Genomic DNA, 23,987 nt, shown 5'->3' on the forward strand with positions numbered 1-23,987 from the left:
TATATATATTAAGTAAATATACTAATTTATTTATTATTTAGATATGCTTTCGTTGCTCCTGATGCTACTTGCGCAGCAGCTATTGTTAATAATCGAAATTTTATTTCGATTGATGCTGCGCATATGAAAGTAGGAGCTTCCAGTCATTTACTGGTAGCTTCTATGCTCGATCCCAACAACCAGATTCTCCCAATTGCCTGGGGAATTTACGCTGGCCCTGAAAATAAGCGATCCTGGCTTAGATTTTTACGCTTTGTTAATGAAGCGTTAATCGAAGCTAATCGTACGATTTTCGAGCGCGAAGAAGAAGAGGAAGAATCAGTACTAAACACGCTACGATTCGCTTTTATAAGCGATCGTGGTACAGGTTTATTACCTGCAATTTCCCAGCTATTTCCGCTGGCTCACAATTATTATTGTAGCCAGCATTTAGCTGAAAACGTTGGCAAAGAATGCAGTCATTCGATTGCGCAGCAATTTCGACAGGTAAATTCTATTTTACTGTTTTATTCTATTTAATTAGAGCCTAACTGGCTTAATTAATTAAGAATTTAAGCTAATTAAATTCTAGCTGGTGCATATCACGAACGAATTCGAATTCCAGCAAAAACTCAACGCAATTCGAGTACTAAATGCTCGAGGAGCAGAGTATATCGATCAAATACCGCACGATCAATGGGCAAAATACGCAATTCCAGTAAAAAACCATCCTAGATACGGCCAAACAACGTCAAATATCTCGGAATCCATGAATTCTTTATGGTTACCATACAGAAAACAGCATATTCTGCTCGCACTGGAGGGTATTTGGAATTTTACCATGCAAAAATTCGTTCAAAACAGTCAAAAACGCATGGAATTTCCACTGACAGACTGGGCATGGGCGAAATTTCAAGCAGAATTGCTAGAAGTAAGTAAATTACTGAAATATTCTAAATTAAATTCAAACTAATTAATTAATTTAGTCACGCACCTGGCGAGCAGTAATTTCCAATCACGAACGCGGCCTAGGCACAGTTTCAAGAGGACGCGTGCAATTTATTGCAAATCTCGAAGATAAGACGTGTTCCTGCCTCGATTTTCAAGATTTTCGAATTCCCTGCCGCCACGCGCACGCGTTAATTACCCAATTTGGGTATAATGCTTTGGAATACGCTGGAGAAGTGCATTCTGCTGAAAATTACCGAGTTTTCTACAATGATTCTTGGTATTTAAAGCCTTTTGCAGTAAATTCCTTCGCTTCAGATGGCGATACCTGCTTAATTGCAGAGGAAATACGCCAAAGGGGGCGTGGCAGACCTCGTAAAAACGAGCGTAGGCGACGCCTTACTACGCAGCAGCAATTACGCCAGGCGCAGCAGAGAGAAGATTAAAGAAACGCAATTCGCGGGCCTTATACGATTCTTCGCCGCGATCAGCTCGTTCAGCAAAGAGAAAATCGCGAGAATTTACAAGAAAATCGCGAAAATTCGCAAGAATCAAGCCAATCTGGTGAAGATTCAAGTGAATTTAAGGGATTTTCTTCTGATTCTGAGGAAGAATCAGTAGAATTCGACCTAGAAAATACGAATTCACAAGAATCTGGCGAATCTGGCGAATCTGCTGCAGAGAATGAGGAAGAATCAGTAGAATTCGACCCAGAAAATGCGAATTCACAGGAATCTGGCGAATCTGGCGAATCTGCTGCAGAGAATGAGGAAGATTCAGGAGAAAACAGTCCCAGCAGCCCTCAAGGAACCCAGGAACACGCGAATTCACAGGAATCTAGCGAATTTACTGCAGAAAACGTGGCAGAATCAGTAGAATTCGATCCACCAGGCAACGAAAATCTGCAAGAAACCAGCCCAAACAGCGAATCTGCTGCAGAAAATAAGGAAGAATCAGTAGAAAACAGGTTCAGCAGCCCTCAGGGAACCCAGGAACACGCGAATCCACAGGAATCTGGCGAATCTACTGCAGAAAATGAGGAAGGACCAGTAAATTACAGGCCCAGCAGCCCTCAGGGAACCCAGGAACACGAGAATTCGCAAGAAATCGACCAAAATACCCTCTCTGGCTTAATTTTAAGCCAGAATCCAGATTCCAGCTTGCAAAGCGACGAATTTGAGCTGGATTTTGCGCCAGTTTCGCGTAATTTAAAGCGTTCTGCGCCGAGAATCCGCGAAAGCGCAAGAAAAAAGGCACTTCGCCTTACAGAAACGGGTGAAATTGCTGAAAACGAAGATGAACTTGCGTAGGATTTTATTTTAAAGGCGTTTGGTGTTTAATTTGCTTTATTTTCTTGTAAAATACTGAAAGATTCTAAAAAAACTTGTAAAGAACAGCTTAAATAGAAAATAAAAAATGCGTTGATTTTAAAATTAATTTCCTCTTAAACGGTAGAAGATTTTAGGAAAATTTTTGCATACTATTAAAATATAGTATATAAAGTACTTGAATTAAAAGTTTTACGTTTTTCTATAAAGAAACGAAGTCGATATGATTTTTTAAAAAAACCGGGTATTTCGGTAAAAAGTATTTACCCAAATACCCTACTTTACATTTTATTTACCCAAATACCCGGTTTTTCGTAAATTACGAACTTTACTTTATGCAAGGTCTATTATTTACCCAGATAACCAGGTGGGTATTTGGGTAAGGGTATGGGTATTTCAGAAATTATTTTTAAAAAACTGGGTATTTCGGTAATTTGCCGCTACTTTTAAGTATAACTATTTATATATATTCTTATAAATTATAAAACGGGCGAAACTAGGTATTTAGATAAATATATTATAAAGTAGGGTATTTAGATAAATAATATTTACCGAAATACCTAGTTTTTTTTTTAAATTAATAGCGTATTCTAGACTCTTTCTTAAAATTAATCGCGTATTCTAGCCCCTATTCGCCTCTTTTTTTAAAATTAATCGCGTATTTTAGCCTCTATTCGCCTCTTTTTTTAAAATTAATCGCGTATTTTAGCCTCTTTTTAGCCTCTTTTTAGCCTCTTTTTAGCCTCTTTTCTAAATCTATATAATAGGGTAGTTCTATATAGATAAAAATAGTAGAAATCTACTATTATAGTAGATTCTTAACTATTCGAAGTTGGCGTAATCTATTTCGACTAAAAAGCTATACGAGATACTACTAGATTATACCTAGTATAGCGATACGAATCTTACGTATCGAAGAGAGCCGATAAAACGCGTACGTATTAGAAATATAAACTAGCTAGATACGAATTTCTACTTTAAATTAGATAGAAAAAAGATAAGTAATTTTACTATTTTTCTCTCTTTTTAATTCTTTATAATTACTCTAATTGCAATTAATTTAAATTTTACTAATATATTCTATTTAGGCGATGTAATTATTAAGAAACTTAAGCCTTATACGTGTTTTTCCACGTAAATATACGAAAATTAGCGATATTAACGTTCTATACGCGTTCTAATCGACTACTAACGCAATATAATTAAGAAAGAACTCTAAATTTAGCTAAATTTAATACGTACCCTCGAGCGTATTAACTATAGGGTTAATATTAACTATTAGTAGATATAGCGAATTCGTAAATAGGCGAAAATCGAGGCGTTTAGCACTAAATTAGAGATAATTCGTCGAATTTAGATAAGTTTTTAATAATATTTCTAAAATTAGCTATTAGAACTAATTTATTTAGGCGGGTAAATTGCTAACCCCCCCTACACGATTACTAACCCCCCCCCCCCCGCCCGATTATTAACCCCCCCCCCCCGGCGGATAAGGCGGATAACGGCCATTTTAAGTAATTTCGGTATATACCCGGCTAGCGTCTTAGCAAGAAATATTAAAATCTTAGAATATCTTCTAGGTCGTGCATCGCGCCTAAACAGGCTAAATACTATGTATAACTTTTTTCTAGGCATTTTTATATATCTTTTTTAATATAGGCGAAGATACATCGTAATACGACCGCTACGTAAAGCGTAGTGTTAGTAAATGTACCCGCCCTACTAAATTCGCGACGTGTGGTGTTCCTCGCTTCGCGCGGGCCGCAATAGTAGCTAACGGTTATAAGTTTAGCGCTTCGGATTATTAATCTTCCGGCGTCGGCGCGGCGACTGCGCGTATAATGAAACACCCGTGCGCCTACGTCTACGCCTGCGCCTACGCCTGCTTCTACGTCTGCGCCTAGGGTAGCCTTCGAGGGTATAAATAGCGCGCTTCTACTACGCCGTATAAGTGCCGTATAAGTGCCGTATAAGTGCCGCATAAGTGCCGCATAAGTGCCGCTGGGTGGTGTCGCTGGGTGGTGCCGCTGGGTAGCTACGATCCGTAATGCTTAAGGTGATAATATACGTAGGGTAACGATTAAGAGGTTTTAATGCAGTAAAGAAGGTGGCAAAATCCCCGTGAAATTACATATAAAATCTGGGGATTTGGGTGAATATCCCGGGGGGGGGGGGGGTTAGTAATCTGGCGGGGGGGGTCAGTAATCGTACGAGGGGGGGGTTAGCAATTTACGCACCTTTATTTATTACTAAATAGCCCTACCTTCGTAAAATTTAATAAAATTACGGTAATAGAGGCGGTTTTACGCGATTTTCGCGTGATAAAGAGAGTAGAGTATTTTAGTAAGTAATATATTATATTTATATTAAGTAAATATACTAATTAATTATTTAGATATACTTTCGTTGCTTCTAATACTACTTGCGTAGTAGCTATTATTAATAATCGAAATTTTATTTCGATTAATACTACGTATATAAAAGTAGAAGCTTTCTAGTTATTTACTAGTAGCTTCTATACTCGATTCTACTAACTAGATTCTTCTAATTGCCTAGGAAATTTACGCTAGCCCTAAAAATAAGCGATTCTAGCTTAGATTTTTACGCTTTATTAATAAAGCGTTAATCGAAGCTAATCGTATAATTTTCGAGCGCGAAGAAAAAGAAAAAGAATTAGTACTAAATACGCTACGATTCGCTTTTATAAGCGATCGTAGTATAGGTTTATTACCTATAATTTTCTAGCTATTTTCGCTAGCTTATAATTATTATTATAGCTAGTATTTAGCTAAAAACGTTAGTAAAGAATATAGTTATTCGATTACGCAGTAATTTCGATAGATAAGTTCTATTTTACTATTTTATTCTATTTAATTAGAGCCTAACTAGCTTAATTAATTAAGAATATTTTAGTAATTTAAGCTAATTAAATTTTAGCTAGTACATGTTACAAACGAATTCGAATTCTAGTAAAAACTTAACGTAATTCGAGTACTAAATACTCGAGAAGTAGAGTATATCGATTAAATACCGCACGATTAATAGGTAAAATACGTAATTCTAGTAAAAAACCATTTTAGATACGACTAAATAACGTTAAATATCTTAAAATCTATAAATTCTTTATAGTTACTATATAGAAAATAGTATATTCTGCTCGCACTAAAGGATATTTAGAATTTTACTATGTAAAAATTCGTTTAAAACAGTTAAAAACGCATAGAATTTCTACTAATAGACTAGGCATAGGCGAAATTTTAAGTAGAATTGCTAGAAGTAAGTAAATTACTAAAATATTCTAAATTAAATTTAAACTAATTAATTAATAATTTAGTCACGCATCTAGCGAGTAGTAATTTTTAATTACGAACGCGGCCTAGGCATAGTTTTAAGAGAACGCGTGTAATTTATTATAAATCTTAAAGATAAGACGTATTTCTACCTCGATTTTTAAGATTTTCGAATTTTCTACCGCTATACGCACGCGTTAATTACCTAATTTAGATATAATACTTTAAAATATACTAGAGAAGTACATTCTACTAAAAATTATTAAGTTTTCTATAATAATTCTTAATATTTAAAGTCTTTTATAGTAAATTCCTTCGCTTTAGATGGCGATACCTGCTTAATTATAGAGAAAATACGCTAAAGAGGGCGTAGCAGATCTCGTAAAAACGAGCGTAGGTAACGCCTTACTACGTAGTAGTAATTACGCTAGGCGTAGTAGAGAGAAGATTAAAGAAACGTAATTCGCGGGCCTTATATAATTCTTCGCCGCGATTAGCTCGTTTAGTAAAGAGAAAATCGCGAGAATTTATAAGAAAATCGCGAAAATTCGTAAGAATTAAGCTAATCTAGTAAAGATTTAAGTAAATTTAAAGAATTTTCTTCTAATTCTAAGAAAGAATTAGTAGAATTCGACCTAGAAAATACGAATTTATAAGAATCTAATAAATCTAGCGAATCTGCTATAGAGAATAAGAAAGATTTAGAAGAAAATAGTTCTAGTAGCCCTTAAGAAATCTAGAAATACACGAATTTATAGAAATCTAGCGAATTTACTATAGAAAACGTAGTAGAATTAGTAGAATTCGATCTACTAGGCAACGAAAATCTATAAGAAACCAGCCTAAATAGCGAATCTACTATAGAAAATAAGAAAGAATTAGTAGAAAATAGATTTAGCAGCCCTTAAAGAATTTAGGGGCACGTAAATTTATAGAAATCTAACGAATCTAACGAATCTGCTATAGAGAATAAGAAAGAATTAGAAGAAAATAGGCCTAGCAGCCCTTAAAGAATTTAGGGGCACGCGAATTCGTAAGAAATCGACTAAAATACCCTCTCTAGCTTAATTTTAAGCTAGAATTTAGATTTTAGCTTATAAAGCGACGAATTTAAGCTAGATTTTACGCTAGTTTCGCGTAATTTAAAGCGTTCTGCGCCGAGAATACGCGAAAGCGCAAGAAAAAAGATACTTCGCCTTATAGAAACGGGTAAAATTACTAAAAACGAAGATAAACTTATATAGAATTTTATTTTAAAGGCGTTTAGTGTTTAGTTTGCTTTATTTTCTTATAAAATACTAAAAGATTCTAAAAAAACTTGTAAAGAACAGCTTAAATAGAAAATAAAAAATACGTTAATTTTAAAATTAATTTCCTCTTAAATAGTAGGAGATTTTAGGAAAATTTTTATATACTATTAAAATATAGTATATAAAGCACTTAAATTAAAAGTTTTACGTTTTTTTATAAAGAAACGAAGTCGATATAATTTTTTAAAAAAACCGGGTATTTCGGTAAAAAGTATTTATCTAAATACCCTACTTTACATTTTATTTACCTAAATACCTAGTTTTTTGTAAATTACGAACTTTACTTTATATAAGGTCTATTATTTACCTAGATAACTAGGTGGGTATTTGGGTAAGAATATAGGTATTTTAGAAATTATTTTTAAAAAACTAGGTATTTCGGTAATTTACCGTAAATAAAATAATAAATTACTAAAATATTTAGTTTTTTAAAAATAATTTTTAAAATATTTATACTTTTATTTAAATACTTAGTTTTTATAAAATTTATCTAAATATTTTACTTTTAAGTATAACTTTTTACGGTAAATTACTAAAATACCTAGTTTTTTAAAAATAATTTCTAAAATATTTATACTCTTACTTAAATATTTATCTAGATATCTAAATAAATAAGATATCTATAAATTTAACCCCTCTATTTTAGTAAATTACCGAAATATCTAGTTTTTTAAAAATAATTTTTAAAATATCTATACTCTTATCTAAATACCTACCTAGTTATCTAGATAAATAATAAATTTTATATAAAGTAAAGTTTGTAATTTACGAAAAACTAGGTATTTAAATAAATAAAATATAAAGTAGAGTATTTAGACAAATACTTTTTATTAAAATACCCGGTTTTTTTAAAAAATTATTTCAACTTTATTTCTTTATAGAAAAGAATAAAACTTTTAATTTAAGTACTTTATATAGTAAATTACTAAAATACCTAGTTTTTTAAAAATAATTTTTAAAATACCTATACCCTTATCTAAATACCTAGTTTTTATAAAATTTATCTAAATACCCTACTTTTAAGCATAACTTTTTATATATTTTCTTATAAATTATAAAATAGACGAAACTAGGTATTTAGATAAATATATTATAAAGTAGAGTATTTAGATAAATAATATTTATCGAAATACCTAGTTTTTTTTTTAAAATTAATAGCGTATTCTAGACTCTTTTTAAAATTAATCGCGTATTTTAGCCTCTTTTTAGCCTCTTTTTAGCCTCTTTTTAGCCTCTTTTTAGCCCCTTTTCAGCCCCTATTCTAAATCTATATAATAGGGTAGTTCTATATAGGTAGAAACAGTAGAAATCTACTACTATAGTAGATTCTTAACTATTCGAAGTTAGCGTAATCTATTTCGACTAAAAAGCTATATAAGATACTACTAGATTATATCTAGTATAGCGATACGAATCTTACATATTAAAAAAAGCCGATAAAACGCGTACGTACTAGAAATATAAACTAGCTAGATACGAATTTCTACTTTAAATTAGATAAAAAAAAGATAAGTAATTTTACTATTTTTCCCTCTTTTTAATTCTTTATAATTACTTTAATTATAATTAATTTAAATTTTACTAATATATTCTATTTAGACGATGTAATTATTAAGAAACTTAAGCCTTATACGTATTTTTCTACGTAAATATACGAAAATTAATAATATTAACGTTCTATACGCGTTCTAATCGACTACTAACGTAATATAATTAAGAAAGAACCCTAAATTTAGCTAAATTTAATACGTACCCTTAAGCGTATTAACTATAAAGTTAATATTAACTATTAGCAGGCATAGCGAATTCGTAAATAGGCAAAAATTAAGGCGTTTAGTACTAAATTAAAGATAATTCGTCGAATTTAGATAAGTTTTTAATAATATTTCTAAAATTAGCTATTAGAACTAATTATTTATTACTAAATAGCCCTATCTTCGTAAAATTCGATAAAATTACGGTAATAGAGGCGGTTTTACACGATTTTCGCGTAATAAAGAGAGTAGAGTATTTTAGTAAGTAATATATTATATATATATTAAGTAAATATACTAATTAATTATTTAAATATATTTTTATTACTTCTAATACTACTTATATAGTAGCTATTATTAATAATCGAAATTTTATTTTAATTAATACTACGTATATAAAAGTAGAAGCTTTTAGTTATTTACTAGTAGCTTCTATACTTAATTCTAATAATTAGATTCTTTTAATTACCTAGAGAATTTACGCTAGCCTTAAAAATAAGTAATTTTAGCTTAGATTTTTACGCTTTATTAATAAAGCGTTAATTAAAGCTAATTATATAATTTTCGAGCGCGAGAAAGAGAAAGAGAAAGAATAAATATTAAATACGCTAAGATTTACTTTTATAAGCGATTATAATATAGATTTATTATCTATAATTTTTTAGCTATATTTACTAGCTTATAATTATTATTATAGCTAGTATTTAGCTAAAAACGTTAGTAAAGAATATAGTTATTTAATTATATAGTAATTTTAATAGATAAGTTCTATTTTACTATTTTATTCTATTTAATTAGAGCCTAACTAGCTTAATTAATTAAGAATTTAAGCTAATTAAATTCTAGCTAGTATATATTACGAATAAATTCGAATTCTAGTAAAAACTTAATGTAATTTAAGTACTAAATACTCGAGAAGTAGAGTATATCGATTAAATACCGTATAATTAATAGGTAAAATACGTAATTCTAGTAAAAAACTATTCTAGATACGGCTAAATAATATTAAATATCTTAAAATCTATAAATTCTTTATAGTTACTATATAGAAAATAATATATTCTACTTATACTAGAGGGTATTTAAAATTTTACTATATAAAAATTCGTTTAAAATAGTTAAAAACGCATAGATTTTCTATTAATAGACTAGATATAGGCGAAATTTTAAGTAGAATTACTAGAAGTAAGTAAATTACTAAAATATTTTAAATTAAATTTAAACTAATTAATTAATTTAGTTACGTATTTAGCGAGTAGTAATTTCTAATTATAAACGCGGCCTAGGTATAGTTTTAAGAGAACGCGTATAATTTATTATAAATCTTAAAGATAAGACGTATTTCTATCTTAATTTTTAAAATTTTTAAATTCTCTACCGCTACGCGTACGCGCTAATTATCTAATTTAGATATAATACTTTAAAATACGCTAAAGAAGTATATTCTACTAAAAATTACTAAGTTTTCTATAATAATTCTTAGTATTTAAAGTCTTTTATAGTAAATTTCTTCGCTTTAAATAGCGATATCTACTTAATTATAAAGAAAATACGCTAAAAAGAGCGTAAAAAATCTTATAAAAATAAGCGTAAGCGACGCCTTACTACGTAGTAGTAATTACGCTAGGCGTAGTAGAAAGAAGACTAAAGAAATATAATTTATAGATTTTATATAATTTTTTACCGCGATTAGCTCGTTTAGTAAAAAGAAAATCGCGAGAATTTATAAAAAAATTATAAAAATTCGTAAGAATTAAGCTAATCTAGTAAAGATTTAAATAAATTTAAGAAATTTTCTTCTAATTTTAAAAAAGAATTAGTAGAATTCGACCTAGAAAATATAAATTTATAAGAATTAGACGAAGATTTAAGTAAATCTAAAAAAGAATTAAAAGAAAATAAATTTAGTAGCCCTTAGAAAATTTAGAGATACGTAAATTTATAGAAATCTAGCGAATCTAGTAAATCTACTATAGAGAATAAGAAAGAAATAGTAGAAAATAGGTCTAATAGTCTTTAAAAAATCTAGAAATACGCGAATTTATAGAAATACGCGAATTTATAGAAATCTAGCGAATTTATAGAAATACGCGAATTTATAGAAATCTAGCGAATTTACTATAAAAAACGTAGTAGAATTAGTAGAATTTAATCTACTAGATAACGAAAATCTATAAAAAACTAGTCTAAATAATAAATCTACTATAGAAAATAAGAAAGAATTAGTAGAAAATAAGTCTAGTAGCCCTTAAAAAATCTAAAAATACGTAAATCTACTAAAATCTAGCGAATCTACTATAAAGAATAAGAAAGAATTAGAAGAAAATACTTTTTTTAGCTTAATTTTAAGCTAGAATCTAGATTTTAGCTTATAAAGCAACGAATTTAAGCTAAATTTTATATTAGTTTTACGTAATTTAAAGCGTTCTACGCTAAGAATACGCGAAAGCGTAAGAAAAAAAATACTTTACCTTATAAAAATAAATAAAATTACTAAAAATAAAAATAAACTTACGGCAAATTACCGAAATACCTAGTTTTTTAAAAATAATTTCTAAAATACCTATACCCTTACCCAAATACCCACCTGGTTATCTGGGTAAATAATAGACCTTGCATAAAGTAAAGTTCGTAATTTACGAAAAACCGGGTATTTAGGTAAATAAAATGTAAAGTAGGGTATTTGGGTAAATACTTTTTATTAAAATACCCGGTTTTTTTAAAAAATCATATCGACTTCGTTTCTTTATAGAAAAACGTAAAACTTTTAATTTAAGTACTTTATATACTATATTTTAATAGTATATAAGAATTGTCCTAAAATCTTCTACCGTTTAAGAGAAAATTAATTTTAAAATTAACGCATTTTTTATTTTCTATTTAAGCTATTCTTTACAAGTTTTTTTAGAATCTTTTAGTATTTTACAAGAAAATAAAGTAAATTAAACATTATACGCCTTAAAAATAGAATTCTACGTAAGTTTATCTTCGTTTTTAGCAATTTTACCCGTTTCTATAAGGCGAAGTATCTTTTTTCTTACGCTTTCGCGTATTCTTAGCGCAGGACGCTTTAAATTACGCGAAACTAACGTAAAATCTAGCTTAAATTCGTCGCTTTGCAAGCTAGAATCTAGATTCTAGCTTAAAATTAAGCTAGAAAGAGTGTTTTCTTCTAATTCTTTCTTATTCTCTATAGTAGATTCGCCAGATTCTAGTAGATTCGCGTGTTTCTAGGTTCCCTAAGGGCTGCTAGACCTGTTTTCTACTAATTCTTCCTTATTTTCTGTAGCAGATTCGCTGTTTAGGCTGGTTTCTTGCAGATTTTCGTTGCCTGGTAGATCGAATTCTACTAATTCTACTACGTTTTCTACAGCAAATTCGCTAGATTTCTGTAAATTCGCGTGTTCCTAGGTTCCCTAAGGGCTGCTAGAACTGTTTTCTACTAAATCTTCCTTATTCTCTGCAGCAGATTCGCCAGATTCTAGTAGATTCGCGTGTTTCTAGGTTCCCTAAGGGCTGCTAGACCTGTTTTCTACTCATTCTTTCTTAGATTCACTCGAATCTTCGCCCGATTCTTATAAATTCGCATTTTCTAGGTCGAATTCTACTGATTCTTTCTTAGAATTAGAAGAAAATCCCTTAAATTTACTTAAATCTTTACTAGATTAGCTTAATTCTTGCGAATTTTCGTGATTTTCTTGTAAATTCTCGCGATTTTCTCTTTGCTAAACGAGCTAATCGCGGCGAAGAATCGTATAAGGCTCGCGAATTACGTTTCTTTAGTCTTCTCTCTACTGCGCCTAGCGTAATTGCTGCTGCGTAGTAAGGCGTCGCCTACGCTCGTTTTTACGAGGTCTGCCACGCCCTCTTTGGCGTATTTCCTCTGCAATTAAGCAGGTATCGCCATCTAAAGCAAAGGAATTTACTACAAAAGGCTTTAAATACTAAGAATTATTATAGAAAACTCGGTAATTTTTAGTAGAATGCACTTCTCTAGCGTATTTCAAAGCATTATACCTAAATTAGGTAATTAACGCGTGCGCGTAGCGGTAGGAAATTCGAAAATCTTAAAAATTAAGATAGAAACACGTCTTATCTTTAAGATTTATAATAAATTACACGCGTTCTCTTAAAACTATGCCTAGGCCGCGTTCGTGATTAGAAATTACTACTCGCTAGGTACGTAACTAAATTATTAATTAATTAGTTTAAATTTAATTTAGAATATTTTAGTAATTTACTTACTTCTAGCAATTCTGCTTAAAATTTCGCCCATGCCTAGTCTATTAGTAGAAATTCTATGCGTTTTTAACTGTTTTAAACGAATTTTTGCATGGTAAAATTCCAAATACCCTCTAGTGCGAGCAGAATATACTGTTTTCTATGTGGTAACCATAAAGAATTTATAGATTCTAAGATATTTAACGTTGTTTGGCCGTATCTAGAATGGTTTTTTACTAGAATTGCGTATTTTACCTATTAATCGTGCGGTATTTAATCGATATACTCTGCTCCTCGAGCATTTAGTACTCGAATTGCGTTAAGTTTTTACTAGAATTCGAATTCGTTCGTAACGTGTACCAACTATAATTTAATTAGCTTAAATTAAGCCAGTTAGACTCTAATTAAATAGAATAAAATAGTAAAATAGAACTTACCTGTCGAAATTGCTACGCAATCGAATAACTGCATTCTTTGCCAACGTTTTTAGCTAAATGCTGGCTATAATAATAATTGTGAGCCAGCGGAAATAGCTAGGAAATTGTAGATAATAAACCTATACTACGATCGCTTATAAAAGCGAATCTTAACGTGTTTAATATCGATTCTTTCTCTTCTTCGCGCTCGAAAATCGTACGATTAGCTTCGATTAACGCTTTATTAATAAAGCGTAAAAATCTAAGCTAGGATCGCTTATTTTCAGGGCCAGCGTAGATTCCCTAGGCAATTAGAAGAATCTAGTTGTTGAAATCGAGCATAGAAGCTATTAGTAAATAACTAGAAGCTTCTACTTTTATATGCGCAGCATTAATCGAAATAAAATTTCGATTATTAACAATAGCTGCTGCGCAAGTAGCATTAGAAGCAACGAAAGCATATCTAAATAATAAATAAATTAGTATATTTACTTAATATATATATAATATATTACTTACTAAAATGCTCTACTCTCTTTATCACGCGAAAATCGCGTAAAACCGCCTCTATTACCGTGATTTTGTCGAATTTCACGAAGGTAGGGCTATTTAGTAATAAATAAATTAGTTTTAATAGCTAATTTTATAGATAAACTTACCTAAATTCGACGAATCATCTCTAATTTAGTACTAACCGCCTCGATTTTCGCCTATTTACGAATTCGCCAGGCCTGCTAATAGTTAATATTAACCCCATGGTTAATACGCTCGAGGGTGCGTATTAAATTTAGCTAAATTTAGGGTTCTTTCTTAATTGTATTGCGTTAGTGGTCGATTAGAACGCGTACAGAACGTTAATATCGCCAATTTTCGTATATTTGCGTGGAAAAACACGTATGAGGCTTAAGTTTCTTAACAATTACATCGCCTGAATAGAATATATTAGTAAAATTTAAATTAATTGCAATTGAAGTAATTATAAAGAATTAAAAAGAGGGAAAAATAGTAAAATTACTTACCTTTTTTCTGTCTAATTTAAAGTAGAAATTCGCATCTAGCTAGTTTACATTTCTAATGCGTACGCGTTTTATCGGCTCGTTTCGATACGTAAGATTCGTGTCGCTATGCTAGATATAATCTAGTAGCATCTCGTGCAGCTTTTTAGTCGAAATAGATTACGCCAACTTCGAATAGTTAAGAATCTACTATAGTGGCAGATTTCTACTGTTTTTACCTATATAGAACTGCCCTATTATATAGATTTAGAACAGGGGCTAAAAAGGGGCTGAAAAGGGGCTAAAAAGAAGCTAAAAAGGGGCTAAAAAGAGGCTAAAATGCGCGATTAATTTTAAAAAGAGTCTAGAATGCGCCATTAATTTTTAAAAAAAAAACTGGGTATTTCGGTAAATAATATTTACCTAAATACCCTACTTTATAATATATTTACCTAAATACCCAGTTTCGCCCGTTTTATAATTTATAAGAAAATGCATAAAAAGTTATGCTTAAAAGTAGGGTATTTGGGTAAATTTTATAAAAACTGGGTATTTAGGTAAGGGTATAGGTATTTTAGAAATTATTTTCGAAAAACTAGGTATTTTAGTAATTTGCCGATAAACTTACGTAAAATTTTATTTTAAAGACGTTTAGTATTTAGTTTACTTTATTTTCTTATAAAATACTAAAAGATTCTAAAAAAAACTTCTAAAGAATAGCTTAAATAAAAAATAAAAAATACGTTAATTTTAAAATTAATTTTCTTCTAAATAGTAAAAGATTTTAGAAAGATTCTTATATACTATTAAAATAAAGTATATAAAGTACTTAAATTAAAAGTTTTATCTTTTTCTATAAAGAAATAAAGTCGAAATAATTTTTTTAAAAAACTAAGTATTTTAATAAAAAGTATTTACTTAAATACTCTACTTTATATTTTATTTATCTAAATATTTAGTTATTTATAAATTATAAACTTTACTTTATATAAGGTCTATTATTTATCTAGATACCTAGATAGGTATTTAGATAAGGGTATAGATATTTTAGAAATTATTTTTAAAAAACTAGGTATTTAGATAATTTGCCGAATAAAAACACCAGCGGCGGCGGCAAGCGAATATTAGTAGTAGTAATTACCGCCTACGCTTCGCTTCGCTAAGGAAGGTTCGCATAGATGACATTAGAATATTAGTTCTAATCCATGCGCCTACATAAGGTTATAATAATAATAATAAAAACCACCGCTAGCAGCAGCGAGCGAATACCGCCACTAGCAGCGAACGGCGAACGGCGAACGGCATTAGCAGCAAGCGGCGAGCATTACTAGTAGCAAATGGCGAGCGTTACTAGCAGCGAGCAGTAAGCGTTACTAGCAGCGAGCGGTAAGCGAATGCTACTAACTACCGGCAGCGAGCGACGAGCGAATACCGCTACCAGCGACGAGCGAATACCGCCTCTACCTAGCAACGAGCGGCGAGTGTCAGCTACGCGCTTCGCTGGGGGCCTCTTTAATAGATATACTTCTTTTATTTAAGGCTAAGGGAGAGATAGTTACGTCATACCCCACGTTCCCCACTAAGGACATGTGTACATAGCGATTGCACTTACATTAAGTCCACCCTTCAACGACAGCTCGTCCTTCACATTCTCTACACCGTCGATTGGTTTCCATTATTGCTCTCCTAACATGGCTGCTCAAACGTACCCCCGCCCCGACTTCGAGCGCGCCAGCGTGCACTGGAAAACTCTCAATGGCCCGTGGGACTTCCTCTTTGACGACGATGATGCCGGGCTGTCTGAGGGCTGGCAGACCAAGGGTCTCCCGGAGCAGGCCATTGCCACCGGAGCCGGGTCTTCCAGGCCCGCGAATGAATCGGAGAGCGAGAGCATTACGCAGAAGATTGCTGCGGGCACGCAGAACCTGCTCAGAGACAACCTGGCTTTCCGGGGCTTGGCAGCCACAACTCATCGGAAGCGCCAGATCCAAGTGCCTTTTGTGTTCCAGTCGCCCGCTTCTGGCATCAATGAGCGCGGCGATCACGAGGTGCTGTGGTACGAGCGGTCCGTTGAGGACATCCGCACCGCCGAGGAGAAGGAGCGAGGGGACAGGGCGCTGCTCAGGTTCGGTGCCGTCGATTACGAAGCCAAGGTCTGGCTGAACGGCCGGTTCGTGGGAGGACACCGCGGCGGCCACGTGCCCTTTGAGATCGACGTGACCGATGAGCTGGACTCGGTGCCCTCTGGCCCGCTGAGGCTCACCGTCCGGGCCTACGATTCGGCGTACGACCTCACCCAGCCACGAGGCAAGCAGTACTGGGGCGCCAAGCCGGAAAGCATCTTCTACACGCCGTCGGGCGGCATCTGGCAGTCGGTCTGGCTGGAGACGGTGCCGGCAGCGAGGATTGCCGACAGCAGCTTCGGGACCGTCCTGCGCGCCAACGACATCGATTCCGGCGACCTCCACGCTCAGATCGCGGTGCTGGGCCGCAAGGCTGGCCACAAGTACAGCGTCGAGCTCGCGGCCAGCTTCGCGGGCATCGCCGTCGCCACGTCGCCCAGGAAGGACCTCCCCAAGGAGAAGGACCACGTGACGCTGGGCCTCGGGCTGCGTCTCTCGCAGCAGCAGCTCTCAGGCTTGCCGGCAGCGCTGCAGCAAGACGCCCCTCTGGAGAGCGAGCGCTGCTGGAGACAGGGCTTGGCCCTCTGGTCGCCCGAGCACCCGCTGTTGTACGACCTGACCCTGCGGCTCTTCGACTCGTCGGAGAAGCTCGTGGACGAGGTGAAGACGTCGACCGGAATGCGCTCGCTCGACTGGACCAAGGGCGATGGCGCGCTCCATCTGAACGGACGCCCGCTCTTCCAGGCCCTGACGCTCGACCAGGGCTACTGGCCCGACACGTTCATGACGCCGCCGTCGGCCGACAGCCTGAAGGCCGACATCGAGCTGTGCAAGAAGATGGGGTTCAACGGCTGCCGCAAGCACCAGAAGGTGGAGGATCCCGTGTTCCTGTACTGGGCCGACCGGCTCGGGTACATTGTGTGGGGCGAGATGGCAAATGCCTACCAGTTCAGCCAGCAGTATGTCGACCGCTTCAACCAGGAATGGATCGAAGCCGTCAAGCGGGACATCAACCATCCCTCCATCATCACCTGGACCCCCGTCAACGAAAGCTGGGCATACACGTCGCTCAAGGACAATGTCGAGCAGCGGAACCACATCCGCGCTCTGTACTACATGACCAAGTGGGTCGACTCGCGCACCCTGAACCCACCCCCTTCCAGAAGCTGACCGTTCTGCAGGACCCTCGACCCCACGAGGCCCATCAACGACAACTGTGGATGGGAGCACGTGTGCACCGATCTCACGACTTTCCATGACTACAGCGATGCCCCTGCTCTCACAGAGACCTGCGCCACCTTGGACGGCATTCTTGCTCCCAAGGCCGACAGACCAATGTTCGTTGCACCCATCCCGGGCCTGGACCCGGGTGCAGAGCACCGTCCTGGTGCCGTCACCCTGAACACCGAGTTTGGAGGTATCAACATTGCCGCTGCCTCGGGTGATGCTGCCGACGAGTGGGGCTACACCACTGCCAGCGATCCTGATGATCTGCTGCAAAGGATTGAGCGGCTCATGATGGGCGTCGTCCAGGCGGGCCACTCCAGCGGCTTTGTGTACACGCAGCTGTGAGTACCATTGCATCGCATGCTGAAGGTTTGCTAACCCATGTCGCAGGGCTGACATCGAACAAGAGACCAACGGTCTTTACTCCTTCGATCGCAAGGAGAAGCTCAGTGCGGAGAAGGTGAAGGCTGTTTTGGACAAGGTGCTCCGTGTTTTCTACAGCAGCCGTGGTCTATAAAGCGGCTATACCGCCTAGCAAACGCCTCCAATCTTACAGTGATTTGCTTGATCATTTACTGCGAGAATTGCTTGATGAAGTGGCATTTTCGTGGTAGTTTGTAATAATTAGAGTACGTTCAACGCTTAACAAACCTCAACCACCTTTCAGGTTGAGATTGTCTATATGACTAGCCATTCTCTGGTAAGATTCCGAGCTCCTTGGAAATCCTCTGTCAACGCCAAGATCATCTGGATCGCAAATGCTGCATCCTTAGAAAAGTCCTCCACTCTGAGCAGCTCGTCTCGTCCTTCCTTGGCGTGCTCGGCACTGATTCGCCGCTCCAGGGCCAGCACGCGCTCATATGCCGGCAGCGCCAAGTGATACAGACCGAGCATGTGCCAGACACGCGCTACGTTAAACTCTGCTTCTTGCAGTTGCACGGCAGCACCCGACTTGCTCCGCAATTCATAGTAGCGGTGCAGGAAAGCTAGACCCTGCTGGATCTGATATTGCCGGTTCTCGGATTGCCGCTTCATCGCATGCTGCATGTATGCTATCGCAATGGAAAAATTGAGCACGGCGTCGTTTGGCTCCACGCTATACGCTCTGAAAAAGTAGTTCAGCGCGTTGAGGTACGCCCCGCCGCTCGCGAGTACGTGTCCATACATGGAAAGGAGAGCGACATTAACCTCCGTGATCCCTTCAGGGTTACCGTCGTTCTGGCCACCTTTGGTGTATCCAGAGCGCTCTTGATCACCAAACTTGTACACGAGACGGGACTCCTTGTCGAGCAGGGCAAAGTCCATTGCCTTGATGAGGCGGAGAACGAACTTTTGAGACGGCCCTCCATTATACCAAGACCGGTGGCCGGAATACAGTCGGTTTATCAGACCAAATAGTCGATACGAGTCGTTGGAATACGGGTGCTGCTTGATGAGGAAGCGACAGGCGTTGCAGAGGTGTTCCTCGTCTCGCAGAACCAGAGCGCACGCTACCTCAGGTCAGTCCTCGGCGCCGGTGTAGAATGGAGAAGGGCCTACCTAGCCAGCAAACGTAGATGTGATGCTCCCGTTGACTGTTGTGGTGAAAAATGTTTGCATTGGCAGCAGCTTGGATGACTGTCCAACAGCGGTTATTCTTGCCGTGTTTCGCAACCAGTAGAGCGTAACGGCAGAAGATGTCAAGCCACTCATTGAAAGGGATATCGTGGAAGTCTTCGGGAGCCTGTTCCCCGACGTTGAGGTGTGTGTTGGGGTCTCCTGCTGCATGTCAGCGCGAGTACTTCAACCAGTTGCCATTGTACCCACCTTCTGAAGCACCTTCGCGGTTGGAAACCGTCGCCAGATACGCAAGAGCAGACTCTTTCATCCGGAAATGACTGCCCTTCCGGCCAATGTATCCCACAAACTTGACGTGCTTGTCTCTTCTTGGATAGAAAGCCTCCATCCTACGAAACTCGTCGACCATCTGACCGGCAAACTCCATGTAGGTCTCTGTTGACTCTTCATCGCCCTCATCCACAAGGTCCTCGATGCTTTTGAGTTCTTGGTACATCTCCCGGATTGCTCTGTCACGCTGTTGGGCCCCCTCCAGCTTCTCCTTCTCCGAATCCAGAAGCCCACGGAGCCGGCGTCTCGACTTATGCTCTTTGACTTCCTTTGCCTCTTTAGGCCTAGTTGGAGACATTTTGGGTTCGAGGGATTGGAGAGTTGTCGGCTTCGGTGCAAGCTCGCGCAGAACGGTTGGTCTTGGGAGTCTTGAAGCTTTGACTGAAACTGGCTTCTTCACGTATTCCTTCGCTTGTGTGGCTCTTTGCGTGGGCAGCTGCACATTCAGCTTGGCCTTCCTGACGAGGTCAATGCCACCTTTTGCAATGACATCCTGAGCAACGTCGTTGCATCTTTGCATCATGCCCCACTCTTGGAAGAAGCGTGCGACCTGGACACGGGCGGAGAGATCTGTTCCGGCTGCACCGAGGGCCGCATCGATAGATCGTTCGGCCTCCACGCCGTTCTTAAGTGCCCAGTGGCACGCTGCGATTGAGATGTACAGCGCTGTTTGTGGAACATCTGGTACCCTCCGCAGAGCGTTGTAGTAGCGCAGTGCTTGCGCGTGATTCCCTGACGTGGTAAGTGCGTCTGCAACTTCTCTGAATAGATCGTCAAAGTCAAAAACAGCAGCCATCTCCGAATCGTCCTCTGGCTCAAGGTGTTCGAAATGTGCCTGCAACAAACCGTAAGTGAACGAATCCTAGACACCTTTGGGAAACAAACTCACAATAGCCTCATCAAGACACGTCGGCCCGATATGTAGGCGGAACATACCCAGCTTAACTCTAATCTCAAGTGGCAGACCAGCACCATAGGCAGACTTGTCATGTTCGCCGGGCATAAAACCTTGGACTTGGATCCTTCGGGGTTCGTCGTCCAGATCCCATTCACGGTCGTCCGCTTGGTCATCCCAAAAGCTCTCTTTCTGCCGACCAAGGATCCACCTTGCCCCTGACCGCAGCCGAGGTATGGCGCTATCGTACCGCTTCAGCGTTTGCATCAATTCCAGGTAACTGTTGAGAATCTGCCAGTCAAGCTGGCTGTATTCGTCCTTCTGGAATTCCATGTGATATTCGATGGCTTTTTCGAAAGGCTCGACAGCTCGCTCAGGCTCTTGTGTCACGGCGCACAATTCAGCCAGTTGTTGAATGCGGTCCAGCTCATATTCGTGGCCCTCGATCTTCAACATCATTTCTAGCTCCGACTTGGCCTGGCCCTTGTGGTCAAACCTGAGCTGGAAATCAAGCCTCCGACAGCGAGCCTCCCAGTTGTTGGGGTCGATGCGAATAGCCTGACTGTAGCATCGATGAGCCCACTCCAAGCGAGCCCTCTCATCACCCTCAAGATCGAGAACCCTGGTGGCGATTCTGTGCCACAAGCTGACATCGCGCTGGAGGACTGCACCCATGGAGAGCACGTGTACGGATTCCTCATATTGTTCCTTGGCGTACAGAATCTCGGAAAGAAGGTTGTAAGAGGCAAAGACCTCCGGATTTATCTTTATGGCATCGCCGGCATGCTTCATGGCGGCTTCAAGGTCCTCTCTGAGCCAGGCCTGGGTTGCTTTGGCAAGCGTGTCCTTGAACTCTGGACCTGGATCCTTTGCTTCGCGAGGTCTTCTTCTTGCTCTTGGAGCGCCGCGCGGTCTTCCGTCGCCATCGTCAGCACCAAGTCGACCTCGACCTCGACCTCGGCCTCGACCACGGCCGCGACCGCGGGATCCTCTTGCAACACGGCCTCTGCCGCGGCCTCGGCCTCGTCCACGACCGCGACTCTTCGGAGGTTCATCGAGATCGAAATCCGAGTCCAAGTCTTCATCGGAGACACCGCCAGGATTAACACTTTCATCGGAATCAAGAGCAGCGTCGTGGATGCCGGGTAAGTCGCCGTTGAGGACGAGCTCTTCATTCATCATCATGTCATCATCCGTATCCAGCATGTCATCCTCCTGGTGAGCAGTCCACGGCGTGGAGTAGCTGGAGTTGATCTGCTCGTCCTGGTACTGGACGTCTTCCATGGCCGGGATGAAACCCTCGTGGACGATGGGGCCCTGACCATAGTAGCCATGCTCAGAGGGGTACTGGGCGTCAGAAGCATGCGGAGGGTAGGCGTAATCGGGAGGCAGCATGGCAGCGAAAGGATTGTGCTGCAGGTCCTGGTGAGCATAATGCTCGGGTGGGCCAGCGTAGAAATCCTGGTTGTAGTCATCCATGGCGGGCACGTCGCAGTCAGCCGACCGCACAGAGTCTAGAAAGTGTCCTTTTTCTGCGGCGGAAGCTCATGGGTTAGGCACGCGCAGGTGTGGCGCAGGCGGATGAGGAGCAGAAGAAGATGGGTGAGGGCGGCAGAACTACGAGCCAAAAGAAGCAGCCGACGCGCGAGTCAGACGAGCCGCCCCTCGCGAGTCATGCTCCTACACCTGTTAGGGTCAATGCCTTAGGCGACGAGCTATCAGAGGCATCCAGGAATTTGTATTCGGCTGGGCCTCAGCTAGACTTGCGAGACACAGCAGGACCTCACTTGCATTGCATTGACCTGGTTCTGCCAGCATGACTTGGCGGACGCACCGCCAGCTGTTTCTCAGAAGAGCGGAAAGGTGGCGCTTCAACATGTCCGGCTTCTATCTTTGGTTTGCCTTACAGTCTTGATGAAACTTCTGGGCCTAACGGCAGAGGAAGTGTCGTAATGATAACCCCATTCCCTCCTCCCCCCGCTGGAAGGCAGCCAAATCATGTGGCCGAATGTCTTTCAAGTGCGCGTCTACCGGGACCAGGTACCTGGTGTCTCTATCACCCAAACGCCATCCAAATGCTCAAAAACGAAGTAATTCTACACGCTCTCATCCGTTTCCTTGATGGGTACCATTTCATACTGCCCTCTTCCGCGCCCCCGGCCACGTCCGTAGCTCGCACCCTCGCCCTCCTGCGAGTCATCGACGGGAGCGTCGACACGTTTCGACGGACGACTGGGACCACCGCCTCCGCCGAAGTTGATGGGCTGCAATTCCCTCCACTGACAGCTCCATATCCCCAGAAACGTCATCAAGGCAGCGCTTGCCAGCTGGACGGTCCACCACAACCAGTGGGATGGTATCGAGTGCGAATACAGCGAGGTGACGATGAGGTGGAGAAAGTGGATGGTGAGGGCGAAGTCGGGTATCAGTTTCGAGCGCGCAACCAAGAGGAGAAGGTATATGACGCTGGGGAGCGGAGCCACGTTAGCGCATGGAGCGGGCGGCAGAGAGACGCATCAGGGGAGCATACCATATCAAGCTGTTGAGCATCCACACGAGCCCCAGCATCCAACCGACGGTCACGTCACCGCGCAGGCTGCGCCAGCTGAGCAGCAGGTCGAGGCTGACGTCGCGGCCCGCGACCAGGGCGGTGAAGACGATCAGGACGGCGGCGGATAGGTAGTAGGCGAGCTGGAGGAGGACGATCTGGGTCAAGATGCGCAGCGGGGCGACATCCGCGAGCGCGCCGGGCCTTGGGGGTCGACGGCGGCGAGCCATGCGTGCGCTGCTTCTACCCGGGGCTCATCTGCCGGGAGACTGGGCGAGGAGAGAGAAGCGTGAGGCGGCCGCTGACTTGCGACAATGAAGCGGCGGCCACGCAGCACCTCCGAGCGCGCGCTGCCTGCTGACTTAGCGGCCGGGCAGCGCTGAGCTACCTAACGGCCTTGGCGTGCTCCGTCATACTGCTTAGGTACCGCCGTCCCACGTCCATCGACAACCACCCGCGCTCCACTGCCCGCCATCTACTCAACGCACACCATGGGCTGGTTTTCCTCGTCGACACCCGCCGGCCCCAAGCCGTCGTCGGACGGTGCTTTTGAAGCGCCCGACCGGTCTAGCCGCGCGCAATGCTGGGAGGCGCGCGACAGCTTCTTCCGGTGCCTCGACCAGCACAACATCATCGACAGCGTCACCAACAAGAACGAGGCCGCGGCGCACTGCGGCCGCGAGGACAAGGCATTTGCGCAGAACTGCGCCAGCAGCTGGGTGAGCGTTGCCCGGCAGATGGGTTGCAGGCGGCGGATGCTGACGGCGCGCAGGTGCAATACTTCAAGAAGCGACGAGTCGTCGAGCACAAGAAGGAGCAGACACTGAAACAGCTCCAGGCCGAGGGTGCCAGGCCGCTGTCGCAAAGCCAAGCGTGAGGGTGGTGGGGCGCATTGTACGAGTACCGAGTGCAGCAAGCAATCAGTAAGGAATTTCCCCTCCGCGGGTCTGGCTGGGCGGAGTCGGTGTGGGATTGTAGCATCTTTATTATGTGGCAAAGGGTGACTGCGTAGATGCGGGAAGCTGCTTGTCGAGTCTGATGTCTGAAACTCATGTACGCTGCGGCT

At 40.0% G+C, this 23,987-nt stretch overlaps 3 protein-coding genes across 3 annotated transcripts; 2 read left to right on the top strand and 1 right to left on the bottom strand.

Moving 5' to 3' along the window:
• Positions 1–15,932: 15,932 nt before the first annotated feature.
• On the top strand, positions 15,933–18,108 carry SLS55_005726 (uncharacterized protein; the record flags this gene model as incomplete). Its single annotated transcript, XM_066777170.1, has 3 exons — positions 15,933–17,488; positions 17,546–17,932; positions 17,982–18,108. 3 exons carry the CDS (start codon positions 15,933–15,935, stop codon positions 18,106–18,108), a joined length of 2,070 nt encoding a protein of 689 aa, XP_066633012.1.
• Positions 18,109–18,269: 161 nt separating this feature from the next.
• Positions 18,270–21,852, bottom strand: TFC4 (transcription factor TFIIIC subunit tfc4; the record flags this gene model as incomplete). Its single annotated transcript, XM_066777171.1, has 4 exons — positions 18,270–19,081; positions 19,131–19,349; positions 19,398–20,313; positions 20,368–21,852. The coding sequence occupies 4 exons, from the start codon at positions 21,850–21,852 to the stop codon at positions 18,270–18,272; spliced, it is 3,432 nt and encodes a 1,143-aa protein (XP_066633013.1).
• Positions 21,853–23,412: 1,560 nt separating this feature from the next.
• Positions 23,413–23,798, top strand: SLS55_005728 (uncharacterized protein; the record flags this gene model as incomplete). Its single annotated transcript, XM_066777172.1, has 2 exons — positions 23,413–23,640; positions 23,694–23,798. The coding sequence occupies 2 exons, from the start codon at positions 23,413–23,415 to the stop codon at positions 23,796–23,798; spliced, it is 333 nt and encodes a 110-aa protein (XP_066633014.1).
• Between the last annotated feature and the right edge of the window lie 189 nt (positions 23,799–23,987).

This window comes from Diplodia seriata, assembly GCF_021436955.1.
Source record: "Diplodia seriata strain FDS-637 chromosome Unknown scaffold_5, whole genome shotgun sequence".
Lineage (NCBI taxonomy): Eukaryota > Fungi > Ascomycota > Dothideomycetes > Botryosphaeriales > Botryosphaeriaceae > Diplodia > Diplodia seriata.